The 19,530-nt window shown below is 35.4% G+C and overlaps 1 protein-coding gene across 1 annotated transcript; it reads left to right on the top strand.

The window, feature by feature from the left end:
- Positions 1-9,885: 9,885 nt before the first annotated feature.
- Positions 9,886-13,722, top strand: LOC122061495 (MDIS1-interacting receptor like kinase 2-like). Its single transcript, XM_042624765.1, has 2 exons — positions 9,886-12,700; positions 13,123-13,722. The coding sequence occupies exons 1-2, from the start codon at positions 9,904-9,906 to the stop codon at positions 13,515-13,517; spliced, it is 3,192 nt and encodes a 1,063-aa protein (XP_042480699.1). The 5' UTR covers positions 9,886-9,903; the 3' UTR covers positions 13,518-13,722.
- Positions 13,723-19,530: the final 5,808 nt, after the last annotated feature.

The following is a 19,530-nucleotide window of genomic DNA, read 5'->3' as shown; positions in this document are numbered from 1 at the left end:
ACACTCTTTTCCTTGAGAAGGAAAACCCAACAAAGAGGTGATATGAAGACCCCCCAAAAAATAAAATAAAATAAACTTTCATTTTTCTTGTACTTCTGAAGAAACACATCAATTCAAATCAGGAACCCACCTCCATTTTTCAGTGCAACCCAAACAAGAACTGGAGCAAGGGCTCCACCTAGGAAGAACCAATTGACAGCTGAATATGGACTGAGGTCCTCGAAAAATCTGCAAGGGCCAATCAGACCCCAGATAACAGATGCGTTGTAAAATACGCGGTCCATTGGACAGGTCCATGGATTGTCGGGGGCAACAGAGAAGTGTCACAGATGTTGGGGATGGAAGCCATCAGCCACCATGCAGTTCCCAGGTAGACCAAAGAAGATAGCAGGGTTCCCACAACCCGATTCACAATGTAAAGAAGAATAATGTTGATTTGTGGCTAAAAGTCACCTTGTACCTCACTGAGAAAATGGGAAGGAATGAAAAATTTATCATCGTTATTCTTTATATGGATAAAAAATAGAATATTGATTTTGTTTTATCTATATTAATCTGAATTGCTATAGATTATGGTGCACCAGATAAGTTGAATCCCGAACAATACAGTAATTCTAAACCAATTGAATAATCACTAGAGTGGAATTTTTTTCATTGATTGGCCAGGAGGAACATGAAAGATATATTTATATTGTGCACTACTTGCAACAATAAGATCAAGAAATCAAAAATTATATGAGAAGCTTATTGAATTGTTTCCAGGAGAAAGTATTAGGTATTATAGCTTCGATTCAACAACCGATAATGCAGAAACTCAATATTCAGAAGAATTTCTCAATTCATTGGCTCCAAAAGGACTTCAACCGCATAAATTAGTTTTAAAGAAGAAATGTCCAATACTGTTGTTACGAAATTTGAATCTTTCACATGGAGAATGCAATGGAACCCGTTTGGTTTGTCGTCAATTCCAAAAAAATGTTATCCTAATAGAGATTGCAGTTGAACAATTTACCGGTAATCTTGTTCCTCCCCCTAGAAATCCCACTTTCACCAGCAAAAAATGAAGGATATCTTTTCCATTCAAAAAGAGAGCAATTCCCAATTAGGCTTAGCTTAGCAATGACAATAAATAAATCACAAGGGTAAACTATACCACATGTTGGAGTATGTCTTCCCGACCCAGTATTTTCGCATAGACAATAATACGTAGCATTATCAAGAGGTATATCGATGTCAACAACCAAGGTTTTAGTGAAAAACAACAAGACTGGAGAGAAAAGTGGATCTTATACAAAGAATATTGTCTACAAAGAAATTCTTCTACAAAAAAGGTGACATTTTAAACTTATATAATGAAACAATTTTAATTGAAGAAAGAGAATTTTTTATCAAATAGTATCATTAATATTGTAATTTTATTAAGTTTATCCACACAAATACATTCTAAGAAAAATATTCCGCTACACGTGCATTTGCACGTGTATATTTACTAGTATGTATATATATATATATATAGATACTAGTAAAAATACATGTGCAAATGCACGTGGGGTAGTCTCCTTCAAGCTTCCTTCTCTTTGCTAGTAAGTGCATACATTTTACTATGCTATTATCAATCACCTGGGTACTTCTTTTAGTCCCATCTCAACATCCCGAGAGAGAGAGAGAGAGAGAGAGAGAGAGAGAGAGAGAGAGTAAATTACTTCATTTTGTTCCATAGAACTTTGGGTCTAATGAAGATTATTTTCGTTTTTCACTGTGTGGGAAATACAATTCCTGCTTATAGTTCACTAATGGAAGGGTCTCATATATGTGAACAAGACAAAATGCTTCAGGTTAAAAAAATAAGAATCTCCAGAGGCACAACAATTCCCCTTCATATTCCTCACTAAGTTTTAGTTGGTAAGCACATTTGACAATGACGTAAGGGATCATTTAACTCCAATCCTTTGCTTGGTCATCATTGTGGTTGTGCCTAGCTTCTTAATCTTACTTGGTAGAAATATGTGGAAAATAAGAAATGTATTAGTTTCATTGATCAATTGATGCATTCCAGAGGTGTATAGTATATATCATATGAAAATTAATTGCTTAAAAAATAAAAACTAAGAGAATGAATTCAGAGCTACAACTTGGTTGGACCCAAGGAGTAATTTGTATTTTGAGGTACAAGAATTCATCTTCCCCTACAACTCCCTTATTTATTATTATTTTTTAGGAGGGGTGAAGGGGTTGGCTATTGAATTGACATCAAAGCAAGATAAACATTCATCCTGTTGTAGGATCCTTGTCTTGTCGGTCACTAAGATTTCTATTTTTAATTTTCAAGTAATAAACAGAAAAGACCCCCTACGAAGCATGTTAGATCAAGAGGATACAATCATCCAAGAATGTGAATAACCAAAATACGCCGCAAAAAAAATTGATTCGTCCCAAATATAATCTAGAACCAACAATGGTGGCTCTGACTTTCTCCTCCAGAAGGTAATGAAATTGTTTAATTGTATTTTCTTCACTTAGGCCGGACTTTCTAAGGTGGGTGTCCTTGAAATAGTTACAAAAATATTTTATCTTTGAATATACTTGTAACAAATAGAGTATAGGAAAGTTAAAATGCTGTTAGTAGTAAATGACAAATAACAGAGTTTGCACCAAGTTAGTAGGAAATGTTGTTCTTCCTTTGTTAGGACAGCACCCAAGATAATTCCGTCTGCCATTTTCTATTTTCCTCTGTTTTGTAGACTCCTCCCTCTAAAGATTCCAAATTATAAACTCAGCAATTTCAAATCTGTCCCAGATTGATAGGGTCTCTTCCATTAGAGTTGCAGATATAGTATTTATATAAAGTGTCGAGAGAGAGAGAGAGAGAGAGAGAGAGAGAGAGAGAGAGAGAGAGAGAGAGAGAGAGAGAGAGAGAGATCTTCATTCATATTTAATTTTGTTAATCTCTCCATAATTATTTTGTAAAGGAGGAGGTTTTAAAAAAATCTTTAATAATTAAGAATCAAATCGTGGGATCATTATTTGGGGATTTTATTATTATGCCATTACAAAAGATAATAATAATAAAACATGGAGCACAAAGGAAGGAGAGAAAAAATAGAGAGATTTAAGAAGGTAATTATGGAGAGATTTGCAAAATTAAATATGGAAGGATGAAGAGAGAGAGAGAGAGAGAGAGAGAGAGAGAGAGAGAGAGAGAGAGAGAGAGAGAGAGAGAATTATTATATTTTTTACATTATGGGGTTTTTTGGTCATTTGAAATTTTTTTTTGATAGATGTCAATGGTTTTTTTATCTTTTTAAAAAAATATACCAAAGACAATGAGTATGTACTTTTTAATAGTAGTATGATATACATATATATATATATATATATATGTTAAATGGGCATAGACTTCACCAATACTTTCGACGTAAAAAAATATTTATGCAAATAATAGAATTCAGATTTTTAATATTATGTCCCCGTAAATATCCTTAAATAAAAATACATCTATATATTCACTATATAATAGGCATGTACATTGTGCAACAAACATAATAATAGCACATATAATACAAATTTGACCAAAAGAAACTTTTCAATTGAAATAATTAAGCGCGAGAAAAGACATTGATGTGTCTGAGAGAGAGAGAGAGAGAGAGAGAGAGAGAGAGAGAGAGGTGCAATCACTAGTTGCTATTAATTATGAATTATCTCTCTCTTTCCACTTAAGTTGTTTATTTATAATAATAGTCTATTATTTCATTAAGAATGCTAGTGGTGGGATCTGACAAAGGTGTCCTTATGTGAAACAAACTCATCAAATCAAACAAGATAGTATTTACTTATAGGTACAACCCAAACTAGCTAGTAAACATAATTTTTTTTACTTACAAAGTATACCTTAAGAATATTGTAACCAATACCACCCTCAAATTGATAGAATTAATTATGGCTTAGTTCTCCACTTCACAATATTCTATAATGGACCTAAGAGCATGGAATAAATTACTATCTCTACTCTAGACCCGTCGAAATAGTTTATTGGAGAATATATGACTGTTGATTGGATAGCAAATTTTTTTTTTTTTAATTTTAATGATAATATTTTAAATTCATTTCAAACTATTTACAAAATCATCATCAAATCCATAATTTCGTCTAATCATAATTATATATATTTTTCAAGATATTTATCCTAATCGGGAAGTGGATTGCATGTTGAACATTTCTTTCATTACAAATAAGCAAAAAAATAAAAATCCAACATACTAATATATAGCCAGTGAAGACGTCAACCATTAGTACACCCCCAAAGTGCATAATTTCATGGTATGACAATAAGGACCTCACAAGTCTGGGAACCAAACAACTTACACAGAGAACCTTGCTTCATAAATTACCGATAATAATCTATTGAAGGTTCTCAAACAATCATGTTTGAAAAAGATGTATGAGTATTTGCATTTGTGTTTAGAATAACCATTCCTATGAACACACAATGTAAACAGAATACCCTATTCTGTCTCTAGTTTCAAATAATTTAAATGTGTCCACCTTAGGACATGCTCTCACTCTATGTAAATTAGTGCTCATTAAACCATTTAATTGGATTTGATGGACACACATATTCAACATTAAGATCGTCTCTCTATTAAAGAGAAGAGATGACAAGAAAACATACAAAGAAAATTTGAAAATCCTAGATTTGCAAAATCTCATGATTTTGATACTTATTATAAAATTAGGATCCACTTTAAGGTAACTATTTGATTCTACCCACTACTTTCAACTTCATTTTTTTCCATGTGTAGTGAACTTACCTTTCAGTATTAATCCACTTGACAATTACTGGAAAGCTTCAAATTTACTTTTCCACGTTTAATGGACTCACCCAATAGTATTAATCGCTTGACCATTGTGAAAAAAGGTTCAAATTTATTTTCCACATTCAATGGACTTACCCTAGTATTAACCCACTTGACATTGCTGAAAATAAAGTTTCAATATAGCTAATGGAGGCATCAGTCACTGGTACACTAAAATACATAAGGTCTGGCTGCAATGGCAAGAACCTCTCAATTTTGGAGACAAAATAACTATAACAAAGAACCTTGCTTCATGTTCCATATACACGAGTACCTACATTTGTGTCTAGAATCATTGACATGAACACATAATGTGAAAACCATGAAAACAAAATATCCTATTTTATTCTTATTTGCAAAAAAAAAAAAAAAAAAGAAGGATGTATCTAGTGCATTAGGTTCCCGCATGTACAAGGTTGAAGGGGATAGGGGCAAGAATATTAGGACACCTTAAAAAAAAAAAAAAAAAAAAAAAAACTTAGGACTCACTACCCAAATTTATAAATATAAATTAATATCATTAAACTATTTAATTGAATTAGATGGACACATATAACTGACATTAAGACTATCTAACATATATCCGACATTAAGACTATCTATTAAAGTGAAAAAGATGACAAGAAGACGTACAATAAAATCTGAAAGCAAATCTCATAATTTTAATACCTATTATAAAATTAGGATCCACTTTTATAAGAACACTAATTGATTATAGTCACTACTTACCTCCACTAGTTTCCACGTTTAGTGGACTTTCCCTTTGGTACTATCCCACTTGGCAATGAAAGGATCAGTCTTTGCTTTCATAGGGGATATTTTTACTTATTTATTTATTTTTTTAAACAGGAAAACCGGGCTCTTTGAAAAGTTGTTTGCATTCGGCTCTTTTTTCGCTGATTTGATAGGATAGATTAAAAAAGCGAGAGCGCACATCAGCGTTGGAAGAACAACAGGCCGACCAAGATGCATTGAAGGTATCGACCGAACAATTAAGGATCAGATCTTCGGAACAGGGGTTGGGTGGGCCGTATGACCGGTGGACTTTTCACTCAGAATTCTTTTTCAGGGGTTTTTCCTAACACGGTGGATCGGTGCAGCATGAGTAAGATCTTCATGGGCTAGGTTTTCTCACTAATTCCTGCGAAAGTCACGTAGTTTTGCACCCAAACATAAAAAGAGGCTTAATGATGATCTAAAATACAAAATACCCACCCTCATTGGTGCCTCTGTACGCCTATCATTGGTCCTCACACTGTTATAGGGGCCACATGACTAGGTAGTAATTTTTTTTTTTCCTTTTCTTAATTTATCCTATTGAAAGAAAGCCCTTTACCAAGAAATAAAAATTAAAAGATTTTTTAATGAGAAAAGAAAGCAATTACCTTTTAAAAAAAAAAAAAAAGCAGTACCGTACAATATTTTAGAATGTTGCCATACAATTTTTTTGGTTGAATTGCCGTACAATAAAAAACTCCTAAATGATTAAAAAAAAAAAAATTGATCTTATCTACGATGCTTTTTGAGTATGACTGAAAAAAACCCATGGCTTAAGAATTCTATTAGCTAGTTTGAGTTTAAAATTTTAAAGCCTCTATGCACATGTGCATGCTAAGTCACGTGGGTTCCGTAAAAGGTAGTGTGATCTTTACATCTGCAAATAGGTTAATGAAAGTATTAGTAGAAGTATCAACATGGATGAAATTTTCGTCTTTCATGAGGGATGAGATGGTATTTCAGCCTCTATTATGTCTAGTTATAGGAACCGAGCTACCTTTTAGCCTTTTTTTTTTCTCAAAAATAAAATACTTAGATTTATTTTTGTTGGTGAGGTGGCCATCCGGCCTCATCATGGAACCATAGTAACGGTCACTCCTATGATCGTAACGGAAGGAGTGATTTCAGGGCGATTCCGCAGATTGAAAAAGATTCATTGTTCAACGGATCTTTTGACTCTACACTCTCTATAAAGAGTAATAGTAAAGTTAGAAAGAAAAGATACAAAGGTAATCAATCAGTAAGAGCCTTAAAAATCCTTGAAGCCCTCTATGTCTTCTTCGTCCTCTGTTCTTGAAGACCCCACAATTTTTTTTTTTTTGATAAATTACTTGGATTTTATTTGGATTTGTAACCCATAGTTATATTTGATTAATTGAGTTTTCTTTACAATATAGGAAATATACAACTTGGAAATCATATGACTGGTAATCAGGAATGGATTTTGATATTACTGCTATTTACATAAAATAGAAACTATTATATATGCATTATTTTGTAATATTTTTTTATCGATAATTATATCATAAAAGTTAATTATTTTTTGTTCCAAATTCAGATATTTAAAAAATAGTAACCGTCGGATATCAACTCGAATTTTAGATGGCAAATGTGTTAATAAGAGACATCTGTTTGCATTTGATTTCTATTACATACTTTCATAAAAAAAAAAGAAGGTATTACATCAAAATATTTTATGGGAAAGGGTTCTTTGAATCTAAGGCATCATCGGGTTCTTTGAATCTAAGGCATCATCTATGCATATAATAATTTATTTATTATTTATTCCTAGGAAAGAGAAAAAATAATATGGAATAAAGATGTGAGTTGGACATTTTTTTTGTTTGTCGACTAGCTTATAGTAGGGTTTTAGGCTGGTCTTATGTTTGAGTCCCCTTTTGTACCGTATCATGTTAGTGGTGGCCAACACCCTCAAATCCCCGGACACATGGTGTCCGATCCCCCTCCAAGCCACCATAGTAGTGTGCCCACTTTAGCACCAAAAAAGAAAAATAAATGACTTTTCTCATATTTTATTTATAACAACCACACCATCATTTGCATGATCATTATTGATCACCAAATTCAAACCAATTTAGTTTGGATGCACAGGAAATTGAGATATCTTAAATATTAATTTGTAAGATGTGAAATAAAAATCAGAATTTTAGAAGAGAAATCAAGTTTCAAAAACTCATATAATTTAACTATGCAAAAGTAAAAAATTTATAGTGTGGAAAAAAACATTAGTTATTGAAAAAGTAAAATAAAAATAAAAATAAAGAATGCACATCTAGATGAAAGAGAGAATATAAGTGGAGAAAATAATGGATTCCTTTTTTGGCACTAGTTCAAGTGCCTGAGAGAGAGAGAGAGAGAGAGAGAGAGAGAGAGAGAGAGAGAGAGAGAGAGAGAGAGAGAGATTGTATATATTTTGGCTGTTGATTTTCTTGTGAATAAATCATGCTTGTCCATCTATCGGAATTGGGAAAGTAGGTTCACCCATAAGCTGGTCATAAATTTTTGTGTAATGGGAATTTTGTGTCTTTTGTCTCTTCACTTTTTGTCTTCTTCCTTGGTTGGCCTGGCTTTGTCTTTTGATTCCTTTATTCTTGCCATCTTACCTTACAAAAACTAGAGGTGGCCATATATCCTTCTCACATGGGATTTCACCTTTTATGGGGATACCAGATTATAAATCAATGACGCATTAAATGATCTATTTTATGATCGGATAATTTTTGGGCAACAGAATCCGGTGTGCCAACATCAATGCTTTATTGAACCCCAGCCCCTACAAACCTTCAGTTTTTTTTTTTTTTTTCTCCTGATTGAAAAGAAAGTTTAACATCTAAGCATCAAAGAAGGTTGTGTACAATAGCATTGTGCAAGCCTTCAGACTTACAGTTGAGAGCACGCCATGAATGCCTCTTATCTCTCTCTCTCTCTCTCTCTCTGTGTTTTCAATAACCCGATTTTTATCTTTATGCAGAAAAATAAATAATGGAGAAAGATTCATTTACCTTTGAAAGTCTTCAATGAATATGGTTTGAGAAGGACAGTCAAAAGATTAATTAATAAACAAAAAAGACAGTCAAAAGAGAGCTCAAAAGGGGAAGGTTCCAAAGCAGTAAGTGGTAATGGAAAATTCCAACCATACAGTTCGATGGGCTTAGGCGCTTAGCTCATCTCTTCACCAACTTTGAAGCCCATAGGGTAACATTCCTTTTGTCTTTTTTTAAATATATTTTTGTAGAAAACTTTATATTTTCTTTGGGAGTAAAAAGAAAAAAGGGAAGGTGGAGGGGTTGGGGCCAGGGACCCAGAGCATTTTAAGATCGAATCTAATTATGTTACTGGACCACCAATATTACTTTTTTATTTTTTATTTTTAAATTTATTTTTTAAGTCAATCTTCCAAGTTTTTGTCCATGTCAAGCAAGAGAGATGACGTTTGTTTGACTAACAATGGCGGTTGAGTTATAACAGCTCATCTTCATGCCTCTTTTAAATTACAAACAACAAATCATTGCTATAAATTTATAATGAAAACATTCATAAGCACACATTACTGAAAAAGCCTAAACTCCACCCAACCTAACAACTTTGGGAACATAATTGAACTCGACCTACCATTTGTATCTTTAAGAAATCTTTGGGCCAGGCCAAATTTTGAGTGGGCTAGAGTAGAATAGAAATTGCAACCTCTAGCCTTAAGGGTTGCGTTTTTAAACTCTTAGGTACTATAATTCACAAAACCACTTGTTAGGTATTCACCAAAATTCCTCACCTTCGGTGGCTGATATTCTTTGGCTCTAATTGCCAGCTTAAAAAGGTATAAATGTATATATATCTTTGTGACCAATTTGGATGATGTCATCTCTTGATGATTTTCTTCTATCTTGATCAAGGCAATTTGGAAGGCAAATATAAATTATTTATGTTATTTTTCTTTTAAAAAGAGAACTGTTACTTGTGGGGGAGCATGGACCCTACGTGCATGTGGGGGCCAGTGGGAGTGTGCGGAAGCACCAAGTGGATGACCATTTTGCATTTCTTTCCACTCCTTACAAGCTTGAGTGCAGCTGCCACACTTCCCCACAGAAATTATTTTCTCCCTTTTTATAATGCAGGAGGAAGAATAAGGGAATTAAGAGAATAAAAAATAAAAAAGCAGTTCTCGTCTATCTTCCAAGAATTTTATTATAAATCTCCCTAAGTCCTTACGTTTGCTCACAGCTACCCAACAGAAAAGTTTGGATAAACCTAAAAAATGACTTGCTCTTCTCCCATTGCCTTCATGAGAACACTTTTCTATTCCCTATCACTCTCCTTGTCCCTCCTTGCATTCTTGTTGCTTGTCTTGTTGCTCCCTATTTCACATGTTTCTACTTCCACTGCATCTATCACTGAACAAGCAGAGGCTCTCTTGAAGTGGAAAGCCAACCTCCACAACCAAACCCACTCCCTTTTGCCTTCTTGGACACTTGCCAATTCTTCTTCCTATTCCCAACCTTGTAAATGGGTTGGTATTGTTTGCAACCAGTTTGGTAGTGTCTCCCATATAAAACTATGGGATATGGGTTTGCAAGGTACACTTCAAAGCTTCAACTTCATTTCTTTCCCTGACATTGTTCATCTAGACCTCACCAACTTCACTCTCTTTGGCACCATTCCATTTCAGATAAGTAGCCTTTCCAATCTTAGATACTTGGATCTATCTTACAATCAACTTTATGGTGAAATTCCAATCGAGGTCAGTGCACTACCAAATCTTAAGTTCTTGTATCTTGGTGCTAATCATCTAAGTGGCTCAATCCCTTGGGGTATAGGAGAGCTAAATCATCTTTTAATAGTAGATTTGGCTATCAACAATCTCAGTGGTTCAATCCCTTCATCCTTAGGTGCTTTGGGCAATCTCACTACTTTATCCCTCCATGGTAATACATTTTCTGGTTCCATTCCTTTTGAAATAGGAAGTTTGAAAAATCTGAGAGAGTTATACATGTACAACAATTCTCTAACAGGATCCATACCCTCCATGTTTGGAAACTTGACCAAGCTGGTCACTTTATCACTGTATCGGAATAGTCTTTTTGGTCCTATTCCTTTAGAGATAGGGAACTTGGCAAGCCTAGTAAATTTAGATCTTTCTGAGAATCTTCTGATGGGTTCAATTCCATTCACTTTCGGAAACTTGACCAAGTTATCCTTGTTGAGCTTGTTAGAAAATCAATTATCTGGCATCATTCCTGCATCTTTGGGTAATTTGAGCAAGTTGGAGGTACTAAAACTCTTTGAAAATCAATTTTCAGGTTCCATTCCTCAGGAAATAGGGAATCTGAAATTTTTGTCTGACCTAGAAATTTTTGGAAACAATTTCTCAGGTAATTTACCACAACAGTTATGCATTGGTGGATCACTTGTATATTTTATTGCACATAACAATAGTTTCACAGGCCCCATTCCAAAAGGCTTGAGAAATTGCACAAGCTTGTTGAGAGTCAGACTAGAAAACAACCTGCTGGATGGAAATATATCAGAAGCTTTTGGTTTTTATCCACATTTGTATTACATTGATTTGAGTAATAACAAATTCCGTGGTGAGATTTCACCAAATTGGGGAAAATGCCAGAATCTTACAAGCCTACGGATGTCAAGGAATGAGATCACAGGTAGGATACCTGCCGAGCTTGCAAAGTTGTCTCAACTGCAACAACTTGACCTTTCTTCCAACCATTTAGTTGGAGAAATTCCAAAGGAATTAGGGAGGATGAAGGCTTTATCAAGCCTGAATTTGAGCCATAACCAGCTTTCAGGTAGATTGACATTTGAAATTGGAAAGTTGTCTAGCCTAGAAGATCTCGACTTGTCAGCCAACAATCTAACTGGACCTATTCCAGAGCAACTAGGGAATTGCTTCAAAATAATTTACCTAGACTTGGGCAAGAATAGATTGTATGGAAGCATTCCATATCAAGTGGGTAACCTGATTTCACTTCAACTTCTAATGGATCTTAGTCAAAATCAGCTCATAGGAGAGATACCATCACAGATTGGTAAATTGCATATTTTGGAAATATTAAATCTCTCTCACAATATGCTCTCTGGTTCTATTCCTTCATCACTAGAAGAAATGGTGAGTTTGACATCCATTGACATATCTTATAATGAGTTAGAAGGTCCTATTCCCAAAAGTGCAGCCTTCGAACATGCTCCTAGAGATGCATTCATAAATAATAAAGCACTGTGTGGAAATGCAGAAGGTTTGCTTGCCTCTTGCAATTCTTCTGCAATAGAAAAGAGGAATACTAGAAATAAGCATGGATTCATCATTTTTATCTTACTTCCTATTATGAGTGTGATAGTTCTACTATCCATCATTACAGGAATTGCTTTGGTTTTTCAAGGAAAGGCAAAAGATATAGAGGTACAACAAATGGAAATAACTGATCAGGGAGATCTAACTGATCAGGGAAATCCATTTGCAATGTGTAACTATGATGGAAGAATTGTGCATGAAGATATCATGGAAGCAACAGAGAATTTTGCTGAAAAGCATTGCATTGGGAAGGGAGGGTATGGAAGTGTTTACAAAGCAACTTTATCAAATGGTCAATTGGTAGCCGTGAAGAAACTTCATCCCTTACAAAATGATGTTGGCATGGTCAACCAAAAACATTTTACAAATGAAATTCGTGCATTAACTGAAATTCGACACCGAAACATTGTGAAATTTTATGGTTTTTGTTTACATGCACGACACTCATTTTTGGTTTATGAGTATTTGGAAAGGGGAAGTTTGGTGAAGATCCTAGGAGATTTGGTGCAAGCAACAAAATTTGATTGGATCAGGAGAATTAATGCAATTAAAGGTGTGGCCAATGCACTATCTTATATGCACCATGATTGCTCACCACCAATAATTCATAGAGACATATCAGGTAGCAATATTTTGTTGGATTCAGAGTATGAGGCTTGTGTGTCAGACTTTGGGACTGCTAGGCTCCTAAAGCCTGATTCAAGTAATTGGACTTCTCTTGTAGGCACATATGGCTATCTTGCTCCAGGTAATGTATTTCTTTCTTTTATCTAGGACACAAAAACCTATATTTCTCAGTATTTCCACCTTAATTAATGATATTATAATTGTATTCCTTTGTTTTCTTTATTAGGATTATCACAATTTGATCAATTTTGAAAGAAAAAAAAGAAGAGTATGACATCTATCTTAATTAAATTATATTCAAACGTTTTTATGGAGAAGTTTCAGCATTGATCTGTTTTAGTAGCCTTTTTTCAAAACTTTGGAGTTTCATATAGATATAAGAATCTCGTAGTTTCAAAGGGTTTACCAATGTATTGCTAGTCTTACATATGTAACTCTAATTTATCATCAACAATTAATATACTTCCCAAAAATGTATTATCAATTCAAATATAATATTAACAATATCCCAAAACAAAGCTTGACCTACTTTCTTTTTCGCAGAGCTTGCTTATGCAATGAGGGTGACTGAAAAGTGTGATGTGTATAGCTTTGGTGCGGTAATAATAGAAATATTAACGGGAAGACACCCTGGTGAGCTCCTTTCATCTTTATCATTATCATCATTGTCATCGTTGGCATCATCATCAGCTGTGAAAACCATGATGCTGAAAGATTTTTTGGACCAACGATTGTTGCCTCCCAAAGTTGAAGTTGCTGGAGTGGTGGTTTCTATTTTAAAATTGGCATTTATATGCTGGAATATCAATCCCCAATCTCGTCCAACCATGAAATACGTGTCTCAAGAGCTATCATCATCTCACGAGATATTTTCTGTTGAGTCATTTCAAACAATTACATTAGGAGAATTCTTACATAGAGGAAGAGCACATCTGTAGATGCAAGTTTTCCAGTCATGCTAGGGAAATCCAAGAAGTGGTTATTATATCAAACATAATCCCAAGTATGTTCTTTCTTTTTGTCTAATAGTCTTAGAATTTTAAAGGAGATCTTATATCCTAAGTGTGGATTCAAGTTCTTGTTGTTTTCATTGTAATTTTACATACTCGTCTTATGTGGCAATTGTTTTCTACGTTCTCTTAAGTATTCATTCCTTAGTTTTCTTTCTTGGGGGTAATGTTTATTAGTATCATAGTGTGAGTGCGATGACCCCTTAAATTTTTTTTAAGGTCCATCTTGATGAGAGAGAATGAGAGTCACCATACCTAAATTATGATCTAGGATCCACAAGTAAACCATTAACCCCATATTTAAACTTTTTTTTTTTTTTTTGGCTAAAGATCAGCAAAGAATTTTATATATTAAAAATGGATGGTACAGAGATAAAAAAAATCTATTGAACTAATAATCCACCTTCGGCATGGCCATCAGCAGATTTTTAGCCCAATCAAAAGATTGCATAAACCGAAATCTGGGTCTTCTCTGAAATTCCCAGCTTACATCTGATAAAATAAAATTAGGAGGAGTTAGCCATGAGGTTGATGCCTTAGTTCCAGCTCCATGCTTTGCAAGCTTATCCGTAGCAACATTGACTTCCTTGTAACAGTGAGAGATTGTCCAATTGGTCTCGTTTAGATATTTCTTGTAAAATAATCATTGCTGTTCAAAACACCATGGAATTCCTTGATTTCTAATGCCAGTAACCACTGCATTGGAGTCACTTTTAATCCAGAGATTTTCAATACCGATAATTTTGGCATGATGCAGACCATGAAAGAAAGCAACAAATTCCGCCATGAAATTAGTCCCAATATCTTCATAGTATGAGAAGCAAAGGAGAGGGCTACCTTTATCATCCCGAAGAATTCCACCTGCATCAGAAAACCCTAGATTTTCAAATGAACATCCGTCAATAATCAATTTGTAGTGTGTTGGAGGAGGAAAGGTCCAAAATAATTCTGAAATTTTTTGTGGGTTCGATCTAGTAATGGAGACTTGGAATTTCTTTGAAAGAACCAAGCCAGCCACTGAAGAGATTTGGAAAGGCACAAAGATGGAGTAATCTTAAAGATCCTTCAAAATTGCTCGAACCACACAAGAAGAAGGGTGGTTTATATCATCAAATGTTCTTCTATTTCTCTTATTCCAAATGTGCATGGGGATAATAATGCAAAGAGGTAGCCATAAATTTTTACAGGGGACTATTGCCGCTTTTCTTTCCCATAAGGAAAATAAATCTTCCACAGAAGGAAAACTAGACCATTGTTAGTCGAAAAAGCTAAGAATCCTTGACAATAATTCTGAAACATATCCACACTCAAAGAACAGATGGTTGAAGGATTCTACCTGATTTGAACAGAGACTACACCTTGACAGAAGGGGAACAGAGTGTCTTCTTATTTTGTCATCTGTTGGAAGACTTTCATACATTAGACGCCATCCAAAGAGAGATTGACGAGGACTAAGACCTTTCAACCAGATCTGTCGAGACCAATTCTTTTTGGAAACTTTCTTCCTTAAACACTCCCAAATCGAGAGAATAGAGAATTTGCCAGATTCAGTTAATGTCCAAATCATCTTATCTGATGTAGCAACGGATGGAACAGGGAAAGATAAAATGAGATTGCAAATTAATTGCATCTCATTATACAACACCTCAGGCATCGTCCATTCCCTTTCTTCAATAAAGTTAGTAGCCGATATTGTTGCAGAGCACATAGGCATCAATGCGCTGGGAAGATCTTCAGAAATCCCTCTTTGGCCCAACCATTGATCATACCAGAATTTTATACTTGTTCCATCACCAACAATCCATCGAGAATTATTAGAAATAAAATCCCACACTTTCTTTAATCCAGGCATGATAGAGGATGAAGTAATATGATGTTTAAAAGAGCCATCAGCTGCAACAAATCTTCCTCGCAAGAAGCAAGCCTAAGGAGAGGTTTCAAATTTTATGTACTAGCAAAATTTAGCTAGAAGAGCTAAATTAATATCCTTAAAGCGACGAATGCCTAGGCCGCCCTCCAATTTTGGCTTGCAAACAGACTCCCATTTCACCACTATGGCTTTAGAAGAATTCGACTCACCACTCCAAATGAAATTTCTTACCCATCTCTCCATGGTAGCAATAGAAGAAGTTGGCCATAAATAGACTGAAAATTGTGAATCAAGAGGATACTCATAACCGTCTTTACTAATTCCACCATTCCTACCAGAGAGAGAAGTTTTCCTTTCCAACTAGCTAGCTTAGCCTTAAATTTATCCATCATCAGAAGAATTCTCCTCTTTGACCCGGCCCTTAAATAACTCCACCCCAACATAATGGGTAGGAAAGTGAGACTCCGGAATGTTCAAAACATCTTTAATCTTGCGCTTCCTTTCCACTGAGATGGATCCTAGAAAAATTTTGCTTTTTTCTAGATTTATTTGTTGCCCAGAAGAAGCCTGATAATCTTCCAGAAACCTTCTAAGTTTCTTTATTCCCCCTTATCTCTACATTCATAAAGATCAAAAGATCATCAACATATAGCAAGTGAGATGGAGTGAGAGTGTTTCTTGGACCAAGGATTCCTTTCTCCCGAAGATCATGTAAGCCTCTACATAGGACTTCCTTAGCAATAATAAACAACATTGGAGATACGGGGTCCCCTTGGCGAGCACCTCTTTCCACCCCAAAGAATCCCACAGGGCCACCATTAATTAAAACAGACAGCCTAGAAGACATCAGAGTTTGCTTTATCTAGTGAATCCATGTTTGGGAAAAGCCAAATTGGATCAAAGCATCAAATAGGGATTCCCACTAAAGAGTGTTAAAGGCCTTCTGCACGTCTAATTTCAACCCAATATTTCCACCAAAGCTTTTAGTAGCCATCATAGTTGTTAGCTCAAACACTACTCCAATATTGGAAAAAATAATCTTTCCCTTCTGAAATGCACCTTGCTCCTCAGAAATAAGACGGTGCCTGAAAGGGGAAAGCCTTGTGGCCACAATCTTAGGGATTAATTTGAAGAAAAAAATTCCCGAAGTAGATGGGTTTGAACTGGGCAACTTTATGGGCATTTTCAACTTTAGGTATTAAAGTTGGGAAATTATTATTCACCCCTTTTGTAATCACCCCTTCCTTGAAGAAATTAATTAAAGCTTGACATACCTCAGGGCCAACAATATCACAATAGGAACGATAGCAAGTACCTGGGAACCCATCTGGGCCAGGAGCACTGGTAGGATCAAGATCAAAAACCACTGCCTGAATTTCCTTTGGAGATGGAATAGCAGTGAGGACCTCATTATCCTGATCATTAAGCACCCTGGGAATCACAGATAAAAGATTTGCATTTTTATAAGTTTATGAAAAAGCTGAAATGACTAACCATACACTGGCCAATAGCGTCATGGTCAGTGAGAATACTTCCATCCTCCGCCTCAAGAATTAGAATATGATTCCTGCCTCTTTTGATCTTGGCTGAGATGTGAAAGAATTTAAGGCAACGATCACCATCTTTTAGCCATCGAATTCTTGCCTTCTCAGCCCATAATTTCCCTTGAAGCATAACCGCATTGTTAAAATTTTTTCTCGCAGCAAGCTCTTGCTCAAAAGAAAAATCATCCAGCCCATTCTCCTCAATACTCTGGACCGAATCTAAAGCTGCCTTTGAAGTCTCCATTTCTTTTTCAATGTGCGGAAAGCTGATCTAGCCCAAGCCTTCATTGGACCTTTTAGCCTTTTTCAATTTTTGAGCAACAATAAACATGGGAGTTCCTCTGATCGGCACCTCCCAAATTTCTTTAACAATTTTTTTAAAATCCTCATGATCAGCCCAAAATCTCTGTATTCTAAATGGAATGTTGGAAGGCCGAGGCACCTCATTACAATCCACCACAATAGGGGAATGATTAGAATAACTTCGAGCCAAAACATGCTAAGAGGTTGAAGGGAAACATTGTAACCATTCTTAATTACAAAAACTACTATCAAGCAACGCATAGACATTACCAACAGCCCTATTATTAGACCACGTAAATTTGAGACCAGAAGTAGAGACAGGGAGGAACATACATGAGTCTAGAAAAGTGGCAAAATCCTCAGCAGATCCTTGGTTGAACCGACCAGGACCACGGTTTTCATGAGAATATAAATAAGCATTAAAATCTCCCATAACAATCCAAGGCTGCGACGTACCTGAGATCGAACACAAATCATACCATAGTTGGTGCCTGTCAGCCCTATAGCACTTTGGATGCACCACCGAAACAAGAAGCTTCGCCCCATTCACCTCCACTAACAAAGAAAGGCATTGATCAGTATCAAGAATGATAGCTGGGCGGGGAATCATGCTCCTCCAAAAAAACCACAAATTGGGATGGGCATCATCTCTATTATTTGATATAAAATCAGCCTCATAACCCAAGGCGTTGAAAAACAACCGAGGACGGCGACTCGAATCCACTTTAGGCTCTGCAAGACAAATAAAAGAAGGTTCCTGGTCGCGAACTAGAACCTGCAACGCCGACCGAGCTCGATCGTTGCCAAAACCCCTTACATTCCAGTAGACGTATTTCATTGAGAAAGGGGGCGCTTGGATTCTCTAGTGGAGCGACGAGTAGAAACTCCCACCCCAAAAGATTGATTTAAAAAGCGGCCAACAATTAAAACTTCTTGTCTATGGATACGTCTCTGTGCTGCAGCTGAAGTTTCAGTATGAGAACTGTCTTTGATAGGAATAAATTGACCATCTACACTCTGATCATCAGCACCGATATTAGACAAGTCATGTTGCACAATCACTCTGCGACCATTATCTTGAACTGCCAGCGTCATTTGTGAGGAATCTACTACAGCATCAGGATGCTCCATATCAGTCACAGGTAGCAAAACTTCTAACCGACCACCTTCCAAAGAGCCCACTTCATTATTGGATGGAGGAAGAGTCAAAGAGGAGCAAGAACCCGCTCCATTGGGTCGACCCGCAACAACCACCCGCCCATGGCTATTTTGAACTATGCAAGGAGTTATCAATTCCAGCATTATGACCGTCCTCTAAAATAGCAACTGAATCCGCAATGGAGTTGGGAATATTTTCAAATTCTTCCATTCCCAAATTTGTTCCAAGGATCTCCCTAGAGTTGGTAGAATTCAAAAGACCACCAATAGGCGCTCTAAGGGGGTGTTTGGTTCGAGTTATCCATCGGATCAGATTCCAAGGATTCAGGATTCTGGATCTAACTCATATGGATGAGTTTATTTGGAATAATTTTCTTATGATGAAAAAACTGTTTGGTTAACTTGATTCTATCACTTGATTATGAGTGGAAAACTGTTTGATTACCCTGATTCTATCACTTGATTCAGAGTGGAAAACTGTTTGGTTACCCCGATTCTGACAATTGATTTTGAGTGGAAAAACTGTTTGGTTACCTTTGAGTCTTTGAACCCGTGTTCTCTGTTAGCAAAAAAAAAAAAAAAAAACCAAAAAAAAAAAAAACAAAATAAAAAATTTGTTCACAAATATACTTCATTTTTTATTTTTTTTTCTTTTTCTTTTATATTGCAATATGTTAAAAAAAAGAAAAAAAGAGTGGCACTCATGAGCTATCAAGTCCAAGAGTGTAGTAATTATTATTTTTTATTTTGTAAATTAAAGAGGAAAATAAGAAGAAAATTACAAGGCATGATTGTAGTTCATGTAATCGAAATAGGTAGCGTGCATCTTAAAAAGGAATAATACAGTATTGAGTTTTTTTTTTCTTGAAAAACATGATTTGATTTCTTCATGTAATGGTTTTGGGTAGGTCATATTACAATGAGCTCAGTCACATGTCACATTACACATGTGAATCTAATTTTGTTCTAAATTTTAAATTCTGCAATCTTTCCATTGATTCTGAATTTCAGGGTTATTTTTTATATCCATATTTAGGTTAGAAACACTCTGTTATAAGTGTCATAT

This window comes from Macadamia integrifolia, chromosome 14 (assembly GCF_013358625.1).
Source record: "Macadamia integrifolia cultivar HAES 741 chromosome 14, SCU_Mint_v3, whole genome shotgun sequence".
Lineage (NCBI taxonomy): Eukaryota > Viridiplantae > Streptophyta > Magnoliopsida > Proteales > Proteaceae > Macadamia > Macadamia integrifolia.
The sequence above is the reverse complement of the archived record's forward strand: the minus strand, read 5'-3'. Positions and strand labels throughout refer to the sequence as shown.

Coding starts and splice junctions, on each gene's coding strand:
- LOC122061495 (XM_042624765.1), top strand. CDS start 9,904: ATGACTTGCTCTTCTCCCATTGCCTTCATGAGAACACTTTTCTATTCC. Junction 12,701..13,122: donor ATATGGCTATCTTGCTCCAG/GTAATGTATTTC, acceptor TCTTTTTCGCAG/AGCTTGCTTATGCAATGAGG.